At 39.8% G+C, this 24,567-nt stretch overlaps 1 protein-coding gene across 1 annotated transcript; it reads right to left on the bottom strand.

The window, feature by feature from the left end:
* LOC124863501 (cdc42 effector protein 4-like) lies at window positions 1-24,360 on the bottom strand. The gene is made up of 2 exons (XM_047357888.1): window positions 24,039-24,360; window positions 1-2,848 (listed from the first exon to the last, which is right to left on the bottom strand). Exon 2 carries the CDS (start codon window positions 2,754-2,756, stop codon window positions 1,713-1,715), a length of 1,044 nt encoding a protein of 347 aa, XP_047213844.1. The 5' UTR covers window positions 2,757-2,848; window positions 24,039-24,360; the 3' UTR covers window positions 1-1,712.
* Window positions 24,361-24,567: the final 207 nt, after the last annotated feature.

Raw genomic sequence — 24,567 nt, 5'->3', positions numbered from 1 at the left:
TGATTGTGGTTCTATTTTATTGAAAAATATAGGTTAATTTGGGTGATATAGGGAAAAAAGTTGAAGATATACAGTACAGACTACAGTACGGCTTATTAAGAATAAAGAAAACACAGCGGCTCATTCACACAAAATGAGAAAGACTTAATTACATTGTGTAGTGTGTAACTGATAAATATCCAGTTTTGCAAACTCATCCTGCACCTCCTTTTTTCTGCAAGATATCTCCTTTTAAATCACCCTTTATTTTATTTCTTAAATCTTTTCACTGTAAAAAACCTAAATTAAGATTATACAGAAAAGACAGACTAACATATTCAACTGGCTCTCCCAAAACTTTCACAAAATGATTTTTTTTTTGGCCTTGAATATTATAATTTGGCACATCTGTCAGTTTCAGTTAAGGCAGAGAAATCAATTTGCACAAGTCAGCTAGAGCCCCATGGATCTGATGATGCAAGAGATAGAGCCAAGCTGCAATGACGGTGCAACTTACATAAAACCGGCAATCTTCTCCTTAATGCTCTTGCATCTATCGCTGGCTGAGGCATCTTTTTCATCCGTGCTTCAAACGAACACAGAAAAAGAGAGGAAGAGTTTCTTTTTTTTCTACAAAAACTACAGATACTAGTAGTGTCTGGTTTACTTTTACATTCCAGCACACTTGCGTTTTAATCATGAAGCCCTAGCCGTGTGTAGTGATGGGGTCTGTTGACTAATGAGCCTCACTTTTTAACGGTTCAGATGTAGCACTGCAGTCGCCCGGATGTAAAACAAAAAAGAAAAAAGAAAAAAAGGAAGGAAGTGGTTTTTAACCAGTCTGCAGTCAAATCGAAAAGCCAAACAAATGTGGAGGGAATGCAGAAGTTTGTGATGGAAATCATTTTGAAAGAAAATAAAAAACACTGTGTTAAATGGAACAAGAGATAAAAAGACAACCAAGAATGTGGCACACGTTACTCTTCACCCCCTGGTTTCCTGTGATAACAAGGTTCTTTGTAGTGACCCAAAAGCATGACTTTAAAGCTTCCCCCCTGACTGAGCTTTGCGCCGCATGGCATCCACTAGACTAACAGCAGAATTTCGGTTTAGGCTTTGTGGTCCTGCAAGCTGGAGATGGTTGCCTTCAGGCAGCGTTGCAGGGACCCTGAGTTACATAGGTGAGAATAAGGGTGAAAAGTCTGACAGATCTGTAGCTCTGCCATAATATTTTATGATGAAAGGGGATTGATGCTGGGCCTAGCACTCCAGTCACAAACACAGCTCTCTTTATTGGGACAAGACACCCACCAGTGGTCCGCTTGTGACAGAGCCCTTCTGTTCAGCTCAGGCCGCATGATGTCCCACGGCACGGGGTGGGATGGGGGGTGTGATAGTAAGAAAAGAGAGATTGAAAGGCTGAGTTAAGTTTGCTTTTTTTCCTTCAACTAGTTTCTTTTCAACCAGACCTCACAGTTTATTTCTGGAATTGTATGTATTCAGACAGTGCCCTCCCCATCCATGTCAATTATGTCAGTGTTCAAAAGGGTAAGGCGCTCTGGTAAATGGATTTGGCCACATCCTAAAAGGGATAATCACACTTTCTTTGTAGCCATAAAAAGCTGAAGGTTTCTGGTCCCACAGGTGCCCAATACAGCTTTGTCATGCTGCTCTAAATCAAAATCCACGCTACCAAATGTCTTCCAGAGCTTGGTGGTTTTGAGTCTGAACTCTTATACGTGGATTTCATCATCTTCATCCTCCAAGAAAGAGGAGAAGTTGCTCTCCTCCTCAGGTGGTGCACTGAAGGTAGCGCTGTCTGTGTCTCCTGCGTAATTCTGGTAGTTTGGCTTCTCATCCATTGCAGCAGAGCCAGAGCTCGACATGGAGCAGCTGTCTAGATGCTGAAGGTGTTTGGGACGTATTTCAGGCGTGTACTCTGGAGTGTAAGGACCTTGATCTTCAGGATCTTCAGCCCTCAGATCAGTAGAGTGGGTTGGATGCTCTGCTGCATCTTTTTCTGCCTCCACATATTGGTCACCACCTTCATCCTCATCCTTCTTTTCCTCATCCTCTTCCTCACAGTGGTTGCTAAGTGCTGGCGAGGCACGGCCCTCACTGCTCTTGCCTTCCTCGTAGCCAAGATCATCTTCCTCCTTTTGCATCACATCCAAGATGTCGTTTAGCATGGAGGGTCCCAAGTCGACATGGAACGACATGACCGATTCTGCGTGCTTCATTCCACCTCCGTAGTGAATGGAGCTCTCCGGCAGCTCCGTCAGTTCACCAAAGCTTTTTTCTTGCAGCTCGAGTAAATTTGCTGCTGCTGCAGCTCCCCCACAATCCAGCTCCCCGTGCTGCTTAAATGGGCTTGAAGACAAGCTCTTTGACTCAATGCTGTTCCCTCTGTTTTCGTCATTGAGAAAAGGCAGGGACATGGCGTTTTTAACAAATGTTGGGGACCCTCCAGGAATCATCAAGCTGCTATCGTTCTGTTGGTCCACTCTGGTCACCGACTGTGAGCGCTTGCTGCTCCTAAAGGTGCGTGCCAAAAGGCCGGGCCGAGGAGAGCGAGGGAAAGATGTTGTCTCAGGGGAAGGTTCCCCAGAGCGTGTGCTTAGAAAAGACGTGTCTCCGAAAGCGTCACCGCTGCGACCTACGTGCATAGTGTGACGAAAATCACCAAGGGGAGCACTGATCATCTCCCTGGTCAAGTCCATACGTGAGCGACGCTTCGTTTGGGAAGAGGTTGTGACTAGCTGCTTTAAGATTGGCATGGTGGTGTGTAGCTAGAGGTGGTCCAGATCTTCAATCTTTATGAGCCTTGGAAGGAATAATGGTGCTCCTTAACTCCAGTCAGCCTGGAAACCTAAAAAAAAAAAAGGAATAAAACAAAATTACAAGGAGGGATAACTACTTCGATCAACAACAGTAGAGAGGGGGCCAATCTGATATCAGTATTGGACCAGATCCTGATATCCTGATATTTTAGATTGGATATGGAGATGAAGCCACTGATCCATCCACCAATCCAGACTCCATAATATATGTCCCTGCAGGTCATATTCTGACTGATTTTATTCTGGATGTTTAACCAGCCACAAAAAGGACCAAAAACAAACAAAAACACACATTCACTCGTAAGTTAAAGACACAATGTAGTATCATAGATTGCATACAAACAAGTGTTTCAAATATACAACACTGGTCAAAAGTTTTAGAAACACTTTCTCACTTAAAAGGGTCTCTTTATTTTCTTGACTATTTACATTGTAGATTCTCACCAAAGGCATCAAAACTGTGAATCAACAAACAAGGAATTATATAGTAAAAACAAAAGTTGTGAAATAACTCTAAATGTTTTTATATTTTAGATTCTTGAAAAAAGCCACCCTTTGCTTTGATGACTGCTTTGCTCTCTTGCCATGCTCTCCATGAGCTTCATGAGGTGGTCACCTGAAATGGTTTTCCAAAGAGTCTTGAAAGAACTTCCCAGAGGTTCACTGAGAGACAACCAGAGGTTAATATTTCAGTCATCACAGCAAAGGGCAGATACTTTAAGGAATCTAAAATACAAAACATATTTGTTCCTTCATATGTGTTCATTCACAGTTTTGATGTCTTCACTAGGAATCTATGTACAATGGAAAGAGTCAAAAACATAAAGAAAACCATTAATGAGAAAGTGTGTCTAACTTTTGAATGGTAGTGTATACCCAGGTCTATTATTATTTATTTTGTTAGGTTACTTAAAATTTAAACATATAGGCAGAAGTTGTTAGTGAGACCCCCAGACAGTGGACAGTCTGCAGATGCATGGTTAGCACTCTGACGCTCGGCCTCACATTCTTCTGAGATATTTGTTATGTGTTTTGTGCAAATATTAAGCATAGTGGTAGCTATCTCAAAATGTGATACAAAGAAGCATCAAGAAGCTTAAGCAACAACAGGAAACCTAATTTCAGGATTTCAACAGAAGGTACAAATATTCACAAGCTAGCAATTAGACAGAAAGACTGCTAATCAATGCTAACAATGCTAAATGTGCAAATCACTAATAAAAATAGTTAAAAAAAACAGCTATAATAAATCATGAGATGTTTACTTTGTCTGCCTAGAATAGGAAGTTGCTACTTTTTTATGCCATCTTTTAGTCTCTCAAAATTGCATTTGGTTATGGCTCCAATGCTGATTAATATTGTTCACGGCAGAAAAGATCTTATTGTTGCGGAGGGATGCATTGGCTTTTCAAACCATTTTACCAACATTTACACCCTAATAAATCTAAGCAGTTGATGGCGGCGGCCTTTTTTAACTACATACATGTTGTGACGTTCTTTGTCCCCCCGCCATGTCAATATTGACATGATATGATAATTTGTTCTGATGCCCATCATGCAATTATACATTTTAAAAATATAACTCAATAATGGACACAAAATGCACCAGTACAGCTGATGGTGCCTGATTTTTTTATATTTGCTTACAACACAAGGACAAAAACAACACAATTTGAATAAAAGTGCTCTGGATTAGGAAATTATCAGCATATGTTTAAATTCTGATATCAGATCGGATCAAAACCTTAAAATACCCGATCAAAACATCTCTAAACTGCAGTAAAACAAACTTAAATAATCATCCAATTTTGCAACCAAAAAAAGGCTCCACTAATTGCAGGATTGGAGCAATCAAACAACCCAAAAATGATATGCAGGGCTCCCCCCTCATCTCTGCGAAATAGCTGCTCAAATGCAGTAAAATGGATGGAAGAGCACCACAGGATTTTATGTGAAAACAGCATTATGAGTGAGGGCAAAACACCAACCACAGACCTCATGGAATCAGAAAAGGATAGCTGAGGGCCACTGGGACTGACCCGTTAAGCTGAACCTTGACTGCACCTCACGCACACACTCTCAGATAATGACCTTATAATTAGTAAAGAGCAGTCAATTACTGTTGTGGCCTGAAAGATAATATTCACTCATTTTGGTCATGAATGTCATGGTAAAACTGAGTTTTAAAGAGCTTTGATGTAGTTTATTTTCCCTTGCTGAATTGAGAAGCAAGAACAAGTCACTGCTCAAGTGTTAATTTAAAATGGCTTTAGTACAATTAATGTGCTAATATTTATTCAAAGATGCCAAAAATGCAAATAAGATTACAGAGTCTATAAAGACATGTCCCAAATAAAGTGCAAAAAGTCTTATCTTCATTCTGCTTATATTAAAATGTAAAGGAATTAATATGCATCACAGAGCTTTGTGTCGGGAAGAGATAATCTTGGCTTAAAAATATACAAGAAAGTGTTGCAATTACAGGTCCTTCTCAAAATATTAGCATATTGTGATAAAGTTCATTATTTTCCATAATGTCATGATGAAAATTTAACATTCATATATTTTAGATTCATTGCACACTAACTGAAATATTTCAGGTCTTTTATTGTCTTAATACGGATGATTTTGGCATACAGCTCATGAAAACCCAAAATTCCTATCTCACAAAATTAGCATATTTCATCCGACCAATAAAAGAAAAGTGTTTTTAATACAAAAAACGTCAACCTTCAAATAATCATGTACAGTTATGCACTCAATACTTGGTCGGGAATCCTTTGGCAGAAATGACTGCTTCAATGCGGCGTGGCATGGAGGCAATCAGCTTGTGGCACTGCTGAGGTCTTATGGAGGCCCAGGATGCTTCGATAGCGGCCTTTAGCTCATCCAGAGTGTTGGGTCTTGAGTCTCTCAACGTTCTCTTCACAATATCCCACAGATTCTCTATGGGGTTCAGGTCAGGAGAGTTGGCAGGCCAATTGAGCCCAGTGATACCATGGTCAGTAAACCATTGACCAGTGGTTTTAGGCACTGTGAGCAGGTGCCAGGTCATGCTGAAAAATGAAATCTTCATTTCCATAAAGCTTTTCAGCAGATGGAAGCATGAAGTGCTCCAAAATATCCTGATAGCTAGCTGCATTGACCCTGACCTTGATAAAACACAGTGGACCAACACCAGCAGCTGACATGGCACCCCAGACCATCACTGACTGTGGGTACTTGACACTGGACTTCTGGCATTTTGGCATTTCCTTCTCCCCAGTCTTCCTCCAGACTCTGGCACCTTGATTTCCGAATGACATGCAGAATTTGCTTTCATCCGAAAAAAGTACTTTGGACCACTGAGCAACAGTCCAGTGCTGCTTCTCTGTAGCCCAGGTCAGGCGCTTCTGCCGCTGTTTCTGGTTCAAAAGTGGCTTGACCTGGGGAATGCGGCACCTGTAGCCCATTTCCTGCACACGCCTGTGCACGGTGGCTCTGGATGTTTCTACTCCAGACTCAGTCCACTGCTTCCGCGGGTCCCCCAAGGTCTGGAATCGGCCCTTCTCCACAATCTTCCTCAGGGTCCGGTCACCTCTTCTCGTTGTGCAGCGTTTTCTGCCACACTTTTTCCTTCCCACAGACTTCCCACTGAGGTGCCTTGATACAGCACTCTGGGAACAGCCTATTCGTTCAGAAATGTCTTTCTGTGTCTTACCCTCTTGCTTGAGGGTGTCAATAGGGGCCTTCTGGACAGCAGTCAGGTCGGCAGTCTTACCCATGATTGGGGTTTTGAGTGATGAACCAGGCTGGGAGTTTTAAAGGCCTCAGGAATCTTTTGCAGGTGTTTAGAGTTAACTCGTTGATTCAGATGATTAGGTTCATAGCTCGTTTAGAGACCCTTTTAATAATATGCTAATTTTGTGAGATAGGAATTTTGGGTTTTCATGAGCTGTATGCCAAAATCATCCGTATTAAGACAATAAAAGACCTGAAATATTTCAGTTAGTGTGCAATGAATCTAAAATATATGAATGTTAAATTTTCATCATGACATTTTGGAAAATAATGAACTTTATCACAATATGCTAATATTTTGAGAAGGACCTGTATTTGTATTCTACCCTTTCACTAAATAAAAGCAAACGCATCCAACTTCCTTCAAAGGTCACTTAATTGGTAAACAGAGTGCACCTGTGAGCAATTTAATCTCGGTATAAATCCAGCTATTTTTGCGAAGGCATACCAAGTTTGCTAGATAACATAAAGTGCCATGAAGACCAAGGAACACAGCAGATAGGTCAGGGAGAAAGTTGTGGAGTAGTTTAAAGGAGGCCTATTTTTTTAGTGTCCTAAAAATTAAACAATATACCAAGCTTTGGACAGCTCACTGTCTCACTAGTCAATCAATCATCCACACTGGAAAGAGAATGGCATAAAACATTTTTCTTCAAGTTCACAAAAAAAGCATTACTTTGTGTTGATAATCATATACAATCATAATAAAATACCCTGAAGTTTGGGTTTGTTACTTGACAAAAGAACAAAAAGTTCAAGGGTGATTAATACCAAAAATATTATTGTCCCTTGAACCTTTTCTTGAGCCTTGTATTTAGGAAGAAATGCTCAACCTTTTGAAGCAGTGCATAATAATGTGGAATATGGCGGTATATGGTGACTTATGATCAAAAGACATGACCTACAATATTTCATATCAATCGTCTTCTCAAATAAACGTGTGTAAATCCCTGGAGGTTTAAGTGACAGCTTATGGAAAGTGTTTATGCATTATTAAAAGCCCTGACAGAGGAGACCTCGCCGCTGGCAAGCAGCCAGACACGCTTACTTCCTCCTCCTCAGGTGGTGCAACTGAAAACAGAGGCATGGCTTTTTATTAACTACCCAATTCAATATAAAAAAACAAACAAACAAAAAAAAACACATAAACAGAGTAATGGCAAGGTGTTCATAAGATCAAATGAAAGTATTTTTCACAGACATGTATAAAATAAAAACACATGCATGCCTATCTTCTGGGAGGGATTCCAAGGTAATATGCAAGCGGCCTAGGGGAATTGCTTTGTCTGTATGTTGTCATACTAACAAACAACAAAAAAAAAGTAATCACCGGTTCTGGATTTTAATAAGATAAGCTTTTCAAAACAGATCAAAGCAAAGGCCAGTTCTTGGTAGAGGTGCCACTAGGATACTGTGCAATGCTCCGGCAGTCTTTTTAGTGCAATGACCTCTTTCTTTTGTCCCCACCCCCTCGCCGCTACCAGATGAGCCTCTTCTTCTCTTCCTGCTTTGGTTCCCATAGAAACAATCTGCTGCAAGCAAGCGAGCAAGCAAGCAAGCAGCAGCATTTCCTGTCAGAGGTTGCAGATGGCTTCAGGCCTCATACTCAAAGCACACAGAACATGTCTTGTTTTTTTTAACCAACTTGTGTTATAATTCATTACGCTGCATCTATGTTGTTGTTTGGCCCTCATGGAATTAATTTAAATGACAGATTCAAGCATTTTTCACTGAGCCTGGATCATGATATGACAACTTTTCCCTAAACTGTGAAAGCTTCACCAGGAAACACAAACATGATTATTTATTTTTCAGAGAGACATGTTTATTATTGAATCAGCCCCTTCTGGTCTTATTATGGGAAAATAATGACAGGAATATTTTTCACGTCCAGCAACAAAAAAAAGCATGTTTTTTGGCTAGTTTCTCTTGGGTGGCATAAAAGGGGAAAAACAAAAAGCTGATCAAATGAGCGGGTACAAGGGGAAAACTTGCCTCCCACTCCTCCATCTCAGCCGCAGGCCAAGATCAAGCTGAAAAGCTCAATGGAGCCTGTTTCAGGAACATTCTGGCAGAAAAAAAAAAAAAAAAAAAAACATGTAGCATGCCATCACACAGGCTGTTTATCGTCAGCTCACTCTAAACCCCATCCAGAAGCTCAGGAGCCTCACGCAGTGAGACCTGTTCCCTGTCGCTATTGGATGAAGTTGACAGTATTGGCGGTTTCTGAAGAAGAATGGGCATCCACAACTAAATGTGTGTGAATGCAAAAAAAAAAAAAACAAAAAAAACTTAGGCCTGAGAAGACAGCAGTAAGCGTGGGAACCTCTGGGTAATAGCCTTGGGAGTCAAAATGGGGGTTTGACTTTATAAACAGACTCATGATCCAATTCTAGCATAGCCTACTGGAGACCCAGAATGAGGGGGGAACAGGAACACAAATGGAAGAGCGACTCAGGCACATCTGCATCCTTTGACGCCTGTCAAAAACGAACCTGGTCTTACCCTAACCCAAAAAAAGTATCATGAGCCCTTCTGAATGATAACTACAGATTGCGAGGTCGGCTGAACTGCCTTGATGTGGATGTGGCATTTCTCAACTGCTTAGAGAGGAAGCAGCAGCGCAAGCATGCATAGAGACCATGATAAACACAAGTGCACTTGGAATGACTCAAAAACTTCCACCAGCATCGCTTCAGTACTCTTTTCATATCTATTTGCAAAAATTATATTTTAGTCTGCCTTTCCAATATGTATTTATGCCACTGGAACGTAACATTGGTTCTGGTTACGTATCACACATCTATAATATCTTCAGTTGTACACTTTGGGGGCCAACTTGTCTACAAATAATCTAGTATAAGCCTGCATTAAAGTAAAACAGGGTCTAAAAAGCTACCGTTACAAAGCCAATAAAATCCTATTGATTAGATACCCAGAGAAGGTACAAGTGTAGAAAGAATAAATAAAGCTGTGCTCTCCCTCCCCAACCTTTTGCTGCTCACTGTTGTGAAGTGTGCTGAAAGAAGGCTACTTTAGTTTTCTCTTGCTTGCAAATTTGTAAATATTTTTGATTGCAAAAACACAGAAAATCATGGTGTGAAAAAAAGAAAATCATGGTGTGGAAAGTAAAGCAACTCCAATAATAGGTTTTTGGAGGTAACACTGTTTTAAAACTACAGTTGGCAGTACTTACCTGTTACTCTAGAAAGACCAAAATGGCAAAAAGGCATTCATTGTTGAAAATTGGGACGTCATAATGAACATTTTGATATAAACCAAAGTGAAAAAAATTAATAAGATACTCATTTATGTCAAAATTTATACAAAGTGAGTAGTTTTCATCTTCTCAAGTTGGCCCAAAGTTTTGAAGAGCAGCGCTTTAGACACACGATCACAGAACCCATACCCTCCCTTGCAGCTGCAACCTGAACATTGATCGCAGACTAACATTACAAACTTGGCAAAGCATCTTGAAGGCCGACACTGATGTTTATGTGTAATGTCAAGGTTTAGGGCAGTATTTTTTAAATGAAATTTCTTGACATTAATATTGTTAATAGCTCTACTTACGTGTATAAATATGCCATAACCATAATGTAAAGTAATCCATAGACTTACTTGATTTCTGCATAAGCATGCATTCAATAAGTCACACAAATAACAAAATATTGATGGCTAAAATGTTAAAATTAAGGTGTGATTTGGAAAAATGAAAGAACACCCATTTCTAATTAATAAATCAATATAAAAACTACTGCATTTAAACATTAGTAGACATGCATACCTTAGTAAATATGAGAAAGAAAAACAGGCTGGAAAATGAAACTTTTTTTCTATGCTTATTGTTTTCCATATTTATCCCAAATGAGAAAATCATGAAAGCAAATCCCATACTTTTTCAGACTTTTCAAAACTGCATAAGAACATTGAGGTTACACTGTAAGAATATCATACTGGCTCATGCTTAATCTGCAAGAGACTCAACTTTTATTAGTTACAAAACAAGTAAATATTCAGGCACTTATTATGCATTCCTTTACTTCAGATGAATGACCTCACTATACTCCCTTCCCTGAACAGTAACCCACATAAAGCTGTGAAGATTAAACAGCACAGAATGAATATATATCAAATTAAGTCAACAAATGATGAATTAAGCTATTAGTCAACTATTACACCATTAATTAACAGGCATACACAAACGTTTAATAGCTTTTTAGTATAAAAAACACAGAGGATTGGAAGTTTATAGGCCTTGTAAAAAAAGTTCATGTTGAAGTATTGATGGCCAGAATAATTCATGTTTAAGACATTCACGACTTTTCACTTCTTGTCAATACTCCTAGTCAGACTGCTCAATACTAATACACAAAAGATTACTCCCAGAGGAACTCTTGAACCTGACTTCTGCTCCATTTCCAGAATGAGGTATTGATGCCTTCTCTGTGCAGTTTAATTCATAATGTGCATACTTTTCTGTTTGTAAGAAGAGGGCTGCTGCATTAGTGCATCATTTATAATCACTGACCTGAATGGAGGACAGCATGACCTGAGGCTCAAAGACATTCAAGGGGGGTTGCCCTGTATAAAGATTGTCTTTCGTTATGAACCTGCTTGCTTGAACATCTTATTTGTTAGTGTTGCACAGTGGTGTTCACCGACAAGAGCTATGTTCAGTAAAAGGCTAGAAAGGCACAAACCAGTAATAAAGCAGACAAATGTATTCTAGTAGATCAGAATCAGAATCAACTTTATTGCCAAGTTCGTACATACAAACAAGGAATTTGACTCCGGTACACTTTGCTCTTTCGTTCTGTTTTTGCATTACAGAGTATACAAATTTACAATTTACAATGTACAATATACACATATCTAATAGAAAAGGTGCATTTGCAACATCTGTATGCTGTTGTTCTGTACTTGAATGTTCATCAGAGAAACAGCCTGGTGGAAGAAACGGTCTATGTGGCAGCTGGTTTTAGTAAACAGTGCTCTGTAGCGGCGGCCTAAAGGTAAAACTCTAAACAGTTTATGTGCAGGTTGTGTGGGGTCTGCAGAGATTTTGGCAGCTCTTTTCTTGACCCTAGACCTGTATAAGTCCTGGATGGAGGGAAGGTCAGCTCTGATTATTCTCTCTGCAGTCATGATTATTCGATGCAGTCTGGACCTGTCCTGTTTTGTGGATGAGCCAAACCACACTGAGATGGATGAAGACAGGACAGATTGAATGACGGCAGTGTAGAAGATGACCAGCAGCTCCTGTGGAAGGTTGAACTTCTTGAGTTGCCTCAGGAAGTACAGTCTCTGCTGGGCCTTCTTTCGAACAGTGTCTATGTGTGAAGACCATCTCAGGTCCTCAGAGATGGTGGTTCCTAAGAACCTGAAGTGGTCCACGGCCGATACAGTGTTGTTGAGGATGGTGAAGGGGGTGTATGGGGGTGGTGTTCTTCGAATGTCCACCACCATTTCCACAGTCTTGAGTGGGTTCAGTTCAAGGTAGTTCTGACCGCACCAATGTACCAGCCGATCCACCTGCTGTCTGTATGCAGACTCATCACCGTCCTGGATCAGTCCAATGACAGTGGTGTCGTCTGCAAACTTAAGGAGTTTCACGGACGAGTCCGATGAGGTGCAGTCATTTGTGTACAGAGAGAAGAGGAGTGGGGATAGAACACACCCCTGGGGGGCACCAGTACTTATTGATCTGGATCAGGAGAAGATGCTCCCCAGTCTCACCTGCTGCTGTCGGTCTGTCAGTAGATGCCATCTTCCTGCAACTCAGTTAGCAGGCCTGAATATTTCATTAAGAAAGGAGCAGCCACAGGACAATCAGTGGAAATCACATCATCTCTCAATCAGACAAAATGGGAACAACTGACATAAAGCAGATGATGCCCCTAGAGATAAATACAGTGCAAAACATTGTGGTCAATTGAGAAATCAAGCCCTCCTTACATGAAAGAATAGCGAAAGCTTAGCCATTGCTTAAATGGACTATTTGAGGAATGGAAGAAGTATTGCATTTGCAAAAACTGTTGTCTCTGTCTGCATATCGGTTTTCCTTTTGCCAGTTATGCCAACGTCTGTTCATGGGGTTCAAACATTGAGGCAGTCCTCTGTATAGTTAGTTAACTGACTCAGACGCTATTCAGAATATATTCTAATTTTAGCTGATATTTAACACAAAGACTTTCTGCTAATGCACTTAAAACCCAGTATATATGGGCACATTCCTTTTTGTAATTTTCCAATGTTTATTATGACCATTGAACCTTCCAGTCTAAAGTGTAATGAAAATGAATTAAGAGGTGCTGAATGTAAACATAGTTTCTGACTTTGTATTTGCTCTCAAGCGGTGTTTAAATGATTGAAGCATAGCTTGATATATTTTTTTTTAATCATTTTAATTTAGATCAGGAAATGCTGCAAATGTAGATAACTTTTCTAAGAGGAAAAGACAACAATTGAGCAAAACAAAAACAACAGTTTTGAGCCACCTGTAGCTTTACACTGGCTGACATTGGCCCAGAGGCAGACTACCTATTGAGTAGCATGCAAGTCATAAATACTGCAGAGAAATTGACAAACCTGCAAATTCACAGTCACCCCTTTAGCCAACTTGGCATCACTGATTTTACCACCAAGGATGGTCGCTAGACAGTGAGGAAACCAGGCTACAAACAAGAAACCCACAAAAGCAAGTACAGACAATACATGCAAGCCATACGCAAAGAAAGCCTGCAATTAACCAACGCCATTGCTCAAGACACATTCCCCTCAGAGTATGGTGAGAGGAAGAAATATTTTCTCCAAACAGACTAAACCTTATAAAATCCAACATGCGTATTTTCTTTTTTCTGCTCACTTATGCCTAGGAAGCTGAAGTCAGGCAGAGTTTTATGCTAATGTAGTGTCACACTTAGCAGTTTGCTCTGCTCTGTAATGATGAAAGAACAGAAGATTTTTTTAGAGCATTCTGACACCAACGATGTGTGGGTTACTGGATTTACATTCATGTTGGGAATTTCCAATTTAGAGTCTGTCCTATAGTTAGTGAGTAGAACATTTGATGTCAGAAGTAGGGGTGTGAGGAAAATTTGCTGCACAAGATGTGATATTAGAATGGCACAATATTCCTCAAAGTAAAGTCTCATGGGGTCCAGCTGCATGAATATGAGGGTGATTGCTTTAAACTTGGCACTTTGTTTGAAATTATTATTTTGATGTAAGAAAGTAAGTAGTTCTCGAGTTGCCCTGTTGACAGAGTTGACTACTAGTTATATTTTGGCCTGTCAACAATACTGGATTAAAAAAGAAAAATCATTGAAGGTGCATCCAGAAACTTTTAAATCATTTGTGTGGCTGGTTTTTGGGAACTTTGTATAATAAAAGGACAAAATGTAAACACTATGATACAACTGGCTAACCAGTCAATGGTGCCATTGTTAGCATCTGCCTCTGAGCTTCTAATACAACCCAAACTGAAGGGCTATTTCACAGCTTTTTAATTAGTCTAGACTGCATTTGTCCATATTTAATCCTAGGTTCTGGTCAAGCCTAATCTGGATAATTCTGAAGCGAACAGAGATTTTTAAAACACAGTTTGAGATTCATGAATTGGTTCTTTTACTTGTAAAAACACAAAAAAGGAAGCATTTTCAGTGCTTTTTTCGCATTATACAACATTGAAATTTGACAAACCATGAAATCGCAATATATCTTTTAGTCAAACCTGGAGGGGAGTATTCTGTACTAGTTGTAGGTCATTTAGACAGGTTCGAAATTTATAAAACCTTTACTAAAAACAACGCTAAAAAAATGGCATATTGTATGATTTTATTTCCCAAGACAGATAAAATCTCAATTGGTCTAATTTTTGTGAAACCAAACTTCATCACCTAAAGGTAACAGTGATTTTTAAATTACACTGACTGACTGTGGTATTTTGACTCAAGATTTCTACAGGTCCTTCTCAAAATATTAGCATATTGTGATAAAGTTCATTATTTTCCATAATGTCATGATGGAAATTTAACATTCATATATTTTAGATTCATTGCACACTAACTGAAATATTTCAGGTCTTTTATTGTCTTAATACGGATGATTTTGGCATACAGCTCATGAAAACCCAAAATTACTATCTCACAAAATTAGCATATAATTAAAAGGGTCTCTAAATGAGCTATGAACCTAATCATCTGAATCAACGAGTTAACTCTAAACACCTGCAAAAGATTCCTGAGGCCTTTAAAACTCCCAGCCTGGTTCATCACTCAAAACCCCAATCATGGGTAAGACTGCCGACCTGACTGCTGTCCAGAAGGCCACTATTGACACCCTCAAGCAAGAGGGTAAGACACAGAAAGACATTTCTGAACGAATAGGCTGTTCCCAGAGTGCTGTATCAAGGCACCTTAGTGGGAAGTCTGTGGGAAGGAAAAAGTGTGGCAGAAAACGCTGCACAACGAGAAGTGGTGACCGGACCCTGAGGAAGATTGTGGAGAAGGGCCAATTCCAGACCTTGGGGGCCCTGCGGAAGCAGTGGACTGAGTCTGGAGTAGAAACATCCAGAGCCACCGTGCACAGGCGTGTGCAGGAAATGGGCTACAGGTGCCGCATTCCCCAGGTCAAGCCACTTTTGAACCAGAAACAGCGGCAGAAGCGCCTGACCTGGGCTACAGAGAAGCAGCACTGGACTGTTGCTCAGTGGTCCAAAGTACTTTTTTCGGATGAAAGCAAATTCTGCATGTCATTCGGAAATCAAGGTGCCAGAGTCTGGAGGAAGACTGGGGAGAAGGAAATGCCAAAATGCCAGAAGTCCAGTGTCAAGTACCCACAGTCAGTGATGGTCTGGGGTGCCGTGTCAGCTGCTGGTGTTGGTCCACTGTGTTTTATCAAGGGCAGGGTCAATGCAGCTAGCTATCAGGAGATTTTGGAGCACTTCATGCTTCCATCTGCTGAAAAGCTTTATGGAGATGAAGATTTCATTTTTCAGCACGACCTGGCACCTGCTCACAGTGCCAAAACCACTGGTAAATGGTTTACTGACCATGGTATCACTGTGCTCAATTGGCCTGCCAACTCTCCTGACCTGAACCCTATAGAGAATCTGTGGGATATTGTGAAGAGAACGTTGAGAGACTCAAGACCCAACACTCTGGATGAGCTAAAGGCCGCTATCGAAGCATCCTGGGCCTCCATAAGACCTCAGCAGTGCCACAGGCTGATTGCCTCCATGCCATGCCGCATTGAAGCAGTCATTTCTGCCAAAGGATTCCCGACCAAGTATTGAGTGCATAACTGTACATGATTATTTGAAGGTTGACGTTTTTTGTATTAAAAACACTTTTCTTTTATTGGTCGGATGAAATATGCTAATTTTGTGAGATAGGAATTTTGGGTTTTTATGAGCTGTATGCCAAAATCATCCGTATTAAGACAATAAAAGACCTGAAATATTTCAGTTAGTGTGCAATGAATCTAAAATATATGAATGTTAAATTTTCATCATGACATTATGGGAAATAATGAACTTTATCACAATATGCTAATATTTTGAGAAGGACCTGTATATGGTGAAAATCTCATACGTGCCTACTTTGGATTCCCCGAGAGGAGTTGGAGAATGTGGCAAAGTAAAATGATGTCTGGGATTCCAATATTCCAAGCTGTGGACATTTCACAAGCTCTGTTCAGTTGCCATCCAAAAATAGAAATACTTATATGCAAAATGCATACCCCCATGGTCAGACACAGTTGAGGCAGAATCGTGGTTTCGGGATGCTGTTCCTAAGTAGCAACAATCTCTTCTTTGAATCTGGGTGTTTCATTACAACCCTAGCAAGCAGCTCTGACTAGAGAAACTGCTCCTGGTAGCAAACAGCCCTAAAGCAAGTCAGTTAGATGTGTATCAACTGGCCTTTAAGGTCTGAGAGGAGATGACTTGTCTCTGTTCCATTTGCAGCAAACAAAACTTCTGGACATGAGACTGCATCTCTCTCTGCCTCCTTCTCTTCGACATCTTCGGCAGTGATGCAACTGACAACTTTTTTCCACCAACGACATGAAAAACTGACAGCAGACTACAATTCTGTATTCCTGCTGGTCACATTCAAGAACAAAATGCACTCTGTATGTTAAACCTGACTGATGGGCATCACCTTTATGGCCTTACAATGACTTTGTACTCCCAAACAATGCTTTACATCCCAACACTGCCATTATCTCTGATCAGCACAAACATAAATACCTACATTAAAAGTGAAAAATGTTTGTGGACAATGTACACAGGAAGGGCAGGGAGAAAATGAAGTAGAAAACCCTCCCATCTTTCCGGAAATCAGCCTGCCCTTCCTGTCCATTCCCAGTGTAAACACGGATTAACTCCATCATTGTGCATTACAGAAGGACTGGCCAAACAAACATAGCCCATATCTCCATTAACACTCAGTTTTAATAAGCTGCAGGGATGAGTGACCAATGCTCAAACAATACGCCTAAAAACTGCTCTTAATGCAGGATGCATAATGAATTATAGCTAAACTGAAAGAAAAGTGAATTTGCAATCAAATTCTGTGTGATTTTGCAAGTTGGAACAGATTAATTTAAACCTCCAAAATTATGCTGACAGATCTTACCTTTACAAAAACAAAAAAAAAAACAAAAAAACACACCATGCTTTAAATGTCCAATGAGGACAGCTAAAATAATGGTCATCTGGGATATAGAAGGACACAAATAGCTTTCTTTTCACCATGTGTTTCCATTTTGCTTAGCTCCTGTATTTTGTGTTCACAGCAGCAATGTCTCTTTTAAGTCAAGTCAGGTTTATTTAAATAGCGCTTTTCAGCAACAAGGCATTCAAGGCGCTGTACATAAGGAAAAACATTACAATGATGCAGAAAATCAAACAACAGAGGTAATTAAAAAAATAAAGAGAATAGAATGATGGATAATAAAATGAAAAGGAAAATTGGACTGAAAACTTAACTAATAATGTTTAGATAACACATTCAAAGGCCACTCTAAACAAATAAGTTTTTAATCTTGATTTAAAGCAACTTAGGGTTTCAGCACTTTTACAGTTTTCTGGCAGTTTATTCCAGATTAGTGGAGCATAAGAACTAAAAGCTGCTTCTCCATGTTTGTTTCTGGTTTTGGGTATGCAGAGTAGATTTGAGCCAGAAGACCTGAGAGGTCTGGGTGGTTGATACACTGACAAGTCTGTAATGTATTTTGGTGCTAAGCCATTCAGTGATTTATAGACTAACAGAAGTATTTTAAAGTCTATTCTCTGAGCTACAGGGAGCCAGTGTAAGGACTTTAGAACCGGGGTGATGTTCTCCACTTTCTTAGTTCTAGTGAGGACGCGGGCAGCAGCGTTCTGGATCAACTGCAGCTGTCTGATTGACTTTTTAGGCAGACCTGTGAAGACACCGTTGCAGTAATCAATTCTACTAAACATATGAATTAGTTTTTCAAGGTCCTGCTGAGACATTAGTCCTTTAATCCTGGAGATGTTCTTTAGGTGATAGAAGGCCGACCTTGTTACTATCTTTATGTTTTAGGTTGGTATTTGTTTCACACCAAGGAACAATTTTGTGTCTCAGTCTTGGTGTCTCTTGGTCGTATGGGGGGGATTTTTAAAAGGTAATAATTGGATCCTAAATGGTCATTCAATGGAGGGTTTATTAAAAGGTTATAACCAGTTCTCACTTGCAATGTCCAATTTAAAAAAAGTCAAAGCAATGTTTTCTGTGAACACTATTTAACAAACCTCAAAACCATCAACACTTCTCTATTGGGCAGTTTTTTACACAGTAGCCAATGATTGTTTACATAGGAAGATAGGCTCCGCAACCAACCCTATATCCGTCCTGTCTGAAACTCACTGAGAATAAATACATGTTTTCTTGTTAGAGTAACTGCCTAAAACAAAAGTGGGGTAGTGATAAAAATCCATAACATATAGTTATACACCACTATGACATCATAGTTTCACATAAGAAGATTATTACTGTCACACCTCCTCAAACCTCCAGCTCCCATGTTTATAATGTGGCAGTTCAATGTTAATGAAACAGCACTTGCATAAACTGCTATGGGTTTTGTAATAGTGCAATTGTTTAAAGATTGTAAAAGTCAGGTTTTTTTGCCCTTCTCAGACTTGCCATTAGTTTCGGCCTCAAAGATAATCTAATCTGGATTACTACAGGGGTTGGACAATGAAACTGAAACATCTGTCATTTTAGTGTGGGAGGTTTCATGGCTAAATTGGACCAGCCTGGTAGCCAGTCTTCATTGATTGCACCAGTAAGAGCAGAGTGTGAAGGTTCAATTAGCAGGGTAAGAGCAGTTTTGCTCAAAATATTGAAATGCACACAACATTATGGGTGACATACCAGAGTTCAAAAGAGGACAAATTGTTGGTGCACGTCTTGCTGGAGCATCTGTGACCAAGACAGCAAGTCTTTGTGATGTATCAAGAGCCACGGTATCCAGGATAATGTCAGCATACCACCAAGAAGGACGAACCACATCCAACAGGATTAACTGTGGATGCAAGAGGAAGCTGTCTGAAAGGGATGTTCGGGTGCTAACCCGGATTGTATCCAAAAAACATAAAACCACGGCTGCCCAGATCACGGCAGAATTAAATGTGCATCTCAACTCTCCTGTTTCCACCAGAACTGTCCGTCAGGAGCTCCACAGGGTCAATATACACGGCCGGGCTGCTGTAGCCAAACCTTTGGTCACTCATGCCAATGCCAAACGTCGGTTTCAATGGTGCAAGGGGCGCAAATCTTGGGCTGTGGACAATGTGAAACATGTATTGTTCTCTGATGAGTCCACCTTTACTGTTTTCCCCACATCCGGGAGAGTTACGGTGTGGAGAATCCCCAAAGAAGCGTACCACCCAGACAGTTGCATCCCCAGAGTGAAGCATGGGGGTGGATCAGTGATGGTTTGGGCTGCCATATCATGGCATTCCCTTGGCCCAATACCTGTGCTAGATGGGCGCGTCACTGCCAAGAACTACCGAACCATTCTTGAGGACCATGTGTATCCAATGATTCAAACATTGTATCCTGAAGGCGGTGCCATGTATCAGGCTGACAATGCACCAATACACACAGCAAGACTGGTGAAAGATTGGTTTGATGAACATGGAAGTGAAGTTGAACATCTCCCATGGCCTGCACAGTCACCAGATCTAAATATTATTGAGCCACTTTGGGGTGTTTTGGAGGAGCGAATAAGGAAACGCTTTCCTCCACCAGTATCACGTAGTGACCTGGCCACTATCCTGCAAGAAGAATGGCTTAAAATCCCTCTGACCACTGTGCAGGACTTGTATATGTCATTCCCAAGACAAATTGACGCTGTATTGGCTGCAAAAGGAGTCCCTACACCATACTAATAAATTATTGTGGTCTAAAACCAGGTGTTTCAGTTTCATTGTCCAACCCCCATACCTATTGCAGGTATGGTATTACCTACCTAATACCTTTTAACAGAACCTGTCTTCAAACATACTAATCTACTGCTTTAACTTCATGTGACAGCCAGGACCACCCAAGTTGATTCAGTCTTTAATCTTAAAAGGATGGCTTAAAAATACCAAATACAGACCGTTTTTAAACAGGTGCAGCCAGTAGGTTACCCAAATAACATTTCAATATAATTTAAACTAAATCTAATTCCTCAAAGTAAAACTACAACACTCAGTCAACACGATTACAAGCCAAAAAAGTTTTTTATGTATAGTTTATTCACACTAAGCTGGCCTTGCTCTCTGCATGCCCCTGGTGCAGGTATTTACTTCAAGGTAAGTCAAGAAGCTGCTTACCACCAACAATTTTTGTAATACATCAAAAACCAAAAGTGTTCAGCACTTATGCAATTTATGGAGCACCATCTGTCATGTTACCCATTAAACACTAGTTAAAATATTTATTTTGTTCTGTAAAATTAACCAGAAAACCTCCAAAAGTAGTAAGAATAGCTGCATATTAGATCCAATTGCAGCCTTTATTTGTATGTTAGTATTTGTATGATTATTATACTAATCGCACAGGACTGCTTGGATGCAGTATGTAACAGTGACATGCATTAACACACTCTGTCAACATTATATATTTGACACGTTGGATCTACTTTCACTCTCCTTGATGTCACAACCGGACAGAGCTTTTACTGACCAACATGCAAACAGAAAGCGGTGGGCAAATTGTGATGATGGAAAAACAAAGAAGAGTAAGAAAACCACAACAGACACTGTCATCGCATCATTAAACAACAATATCAAAATGTCATGTTTTCTTACTATGGTGCAGTCCTACTAATGAGGTAAAAGACCAAGTTTGACATAGTTTGCCCAGAAAATCAGCAAATCCACAGGACAAGGACCTTGATGCAATTGTCTAGCTCTTCAGTAACATGAAGTCCAAGCAGAAATCACATCAAGTAACAAGGAAATGGGACAACATCAGAGAAGAAACATTTCCTGCAGCTAACAAACTCTAGCATGAGGGGTCATGCTGGATCAGCCCAGAAAAACAAGGTAGACAAACAAAAGATACAGGAACAAACAACAAAGTCAAACAGAGGACAAATGGAGCAATCCAAAATATTTAATATTTGGATGGTTGCATAATTGTAAAAAGGTAAAAGGGGTCTTATCTTACATCACAAAACAAACTTGCTGAGAGAATTTCAATTTTATATTTACTGTTTTAATGACCTGTGAATAATTTGCAGAGAATAAAAAAAATTAAAAAAACAGTATGTGAGCAACATCAAGAACAGCCATAAGCAAAGCTGAGCTTATCTCTACAATAAAAAAAAAAAAAAACAACCCCATCCACCAATCCAAGATTGGAAAAAAGATTACGAAAAAAAAAAATAAAGTTTACATTGGTATTTCCTGGAATGTGAAAGGGCTGAACAGGCGACACACATTACGCAAAATAAGCCTGAAACTGCAAACATGTTCAAACATTGGTGCATGACCATATACTAAAAGGGACCACAAAACACAGTTTCACTCCACTGCTACCATAGCTGCATTTTCATAATGCTGAATATGTGCACAAATTTGCTCATGTTGGTAAACACAATTACAGTTAGGTTGTTTTTCCTGAAAAATGAGACAGCAGAAGACTGAGAGCTGTGCTGTGGCCAAAAAACCAGTGTGGTTGGCACCATATCCAACGTTAGCAGAAGCAGAATAACATTTTATTTTCTGGCAACAAGTGTCCTTCTTGCAATTGGATGGTTTGTAAATGATAGAACAAAGGTAGTAGAGAGTAGAACCTAAGTAAGCTGTTTGAAAATGTCTCATTTCTACCTTAAGGTATTCTAAAGAGACTTCTGAGAAGACCAAACAAACCAAGTCCATGGCACATTAATCACAGGGATGGTGTGTGCTAGTTTGCCTAGATCCATCACACTGACCCACACAATGTGACATCTCAGAAAACCCCAACCTGTTCTGTTCTAAGCAGGTCGAATGTCACATTTAGAGCTGCAAAAACAAAGATAAACCACCCAATTTGTCACACAAACGCAGAACCATTAACCTCATCTCCTCAAACAAGCGAGGTCTTGTTGGGGTGGTAATGAAGGAGCGAAGACCTACAAACCTGAGCGGGGTCTATTGGGCTGGTTATAGGCATCGAGGCACACCGAGGTTTACATCATGCTATTTCTGTGGTTTTTAGTTCTTGCAATGAAGTAGTAGAAAAAAATTCCTGAGTGACTTAAGTGTTCTGCAGCATTATGAAACAAAGTGTAAAGTATTGCTACCCATTTCCCCACCCACTGCTGTGCACTGCTGACCAGCTGACTGAAAGAATGCCTCTGCACTTTTTCCTTGCTTACAAAAAAAGACAAATTTGGCTGTTTGGAAATATTCCCAGGCTTAAAAGAGCACAGGTAATTTTATCCTTTCGCCATCTTGTACCTTTGCAATTTGTTATCGCATTGTATGCAATTTTTTGGAAGGGTTCAATATAGTGTGTTGTGTTGTGCCAGTTCATAATTAGCTCAAAGTTCAGTTCATACAGATGAAAATGAACTAGTTCATGTTCATGTTCATAGTTCACTTTTTCAAAAAATGAACCAGTTCAAGGTTATTTGTTACATTAATCCACTATCTTACACAATATAACCTTTTCTTAACCAAGCCTAGCTGCAAGTCTTTGCCACTCCAAAACTAACCAAATGATTGTACCAATAAAGAATCACAGACAAGAGATAATTACTACAGCCAAGAGAAAAATAATGTTCAAATGGAGAATATATTTCACCCCTTAAATACTGTGTGATCATAATATGTAGAAAGTGGAAATTACCAGGTGCAGTCAAGGTATACTGTATTTGCAGTAAAACCTTTATTTAGCCAGCATGAACCAAATTACACAGGATTTCAAAAACATAAAGGTACATGCAGTTTCTTGGGAAAAGATCTGGCTGTGAATTGAAAAAAAAAAAAATCCAGAATATTCTGAACTGTAGTTACTAAGTACACCAACCATACATTTGTCATGTACTGTAATGTTAACTTAACTTGGGCTTTCCCTGCTCAATGTACTAGGCAATACTAAACTAACACATTTTTACATCCTGAAACGGAAGTTAACAGCAAGTCATCAAAGAAAAAGATTCTTAACTATTATTTGTTTAAAACATGATCAGGTAGCAGCGTAAATTGAGCATACCCTGATCAGTTTACTGAAATTTCAAATAAAGTTCAAATATTGAACCAACCCTTATTAGCATCCTCAAGAGGAAGTTAACAGTAGGTAAACAAAAAAATGTCATTTCCATCATTCAGGGATTTCAGGGATGATAGCGACTGTTTACACAAACAGAACACAGCAAGATGATGAAAATGTGACTTTCCCCTTTTCTTATAATTACCCCCACCATCACTGGATTCAAGTCTAGTTCCTCCACTTCCGAAAGTTTGTTTCAGAGCACAGACATTTTACAGGAAGTCAGTTTATCATGAAGCATGTTTTTGGTTTTATTTCTACTTTTACTTTAACACGTTTTTAAGGCATTTTGCGTTAAGCAATAAACAGAGACACAGAACTAAACCTAAATAATAAAATGTCTAACATTTATTTTAAAAATAAATATGTTCCAATATAGCCACATCTGCTTCCCCCACAAAGATTTATAGAGCAAAACAGTGTCGTAGAGCATACTGAGATTAGCCACCGACTGGAAAAAGGCTTGATCATGTTACAATAAAACGCTGCTGATTCTGGGTGGGTCACAGGCAGAACAATAACAGCTGACCGTAAGCAGCCGCACTCAGCCGCAGCAGTGAAAGGAGCAGAGAAATGCTCAGATTACAAAGGTATAATTTACCTTCTGGGGGTTTAGGTGCCAATGTTTTCAAAAGAAAAATGCGTGCAGACTTACCGAGCATCCCATTCATAAAAACAGCTGCAGCACCACTCCTAGGCCCCCAGCAGCTCAGTAATAATGTAGGGGTGCGTTCATCAAACGGAATTAAATGTAATGCGCTCAGGTGTGCTCTCTGTATTCCAAGCAGTGCTGTTAGACTACCCGGTTCGGTCTTTATGGTACTAGAGAAATTCTACAGTAGCTGTCCTCGCATCCTCACAAACGGTGCAACTGCTATGAGGATCAGCAACTCACTATAATGCCTCCTGATGTAGCGTGAATGACTAAACACGCCCTCTTTTTTCCGCGTCCCCTTAAAGACGCAGGGTGTCGGCGCCGTGCGACCTCTCCTACTGGCTGTAATCGTAATCAGAGACGCACGATGCGTCATGTAGACTTTACACTACACTAATAATAATGTGGGGGAATAAACTCCCGCAATAAAAAAAAATATATCCTGAAAAAAACAACTTCCTGCTCACTTGATATTAGTATCGAATAATCTTATGACAAACTAAATAAAGCTTGTGAAAAAGATAGACAA

The sequence above is a fragment of the Girardinichthys multiradiatus genome, chromosome X, assembly GCF_021462225.1.
Source record: "Girardinichthys multiradiatus isolate DD_20200921_A chromosome X, DD_fGirMul_XY1, whole genome shotgun sequence".
In the NCBI taxonomy this organism is placed as follows: Eukaryota; Metazoa; Chordata; class Actinopteri; order Cyprinodontiformes; family Goodeidae; genus Girardinichthys; species Girardinichthys multiradiatus.
The sequence above is the reverse complement of the archived record's forward strand: the minus strand, read 5'-3'. Positions and strand labels throughout refer to the sequence as shown.

Coding starts and splice junctions, on each gene's coding strand:
- LOC124863501 (XM_047357888.1), bottom strand. CDS start 2,756: ATGCCAATCTTAAAGCAGCTAGTCACAACCTCTTCCCAAACGAAGCGT.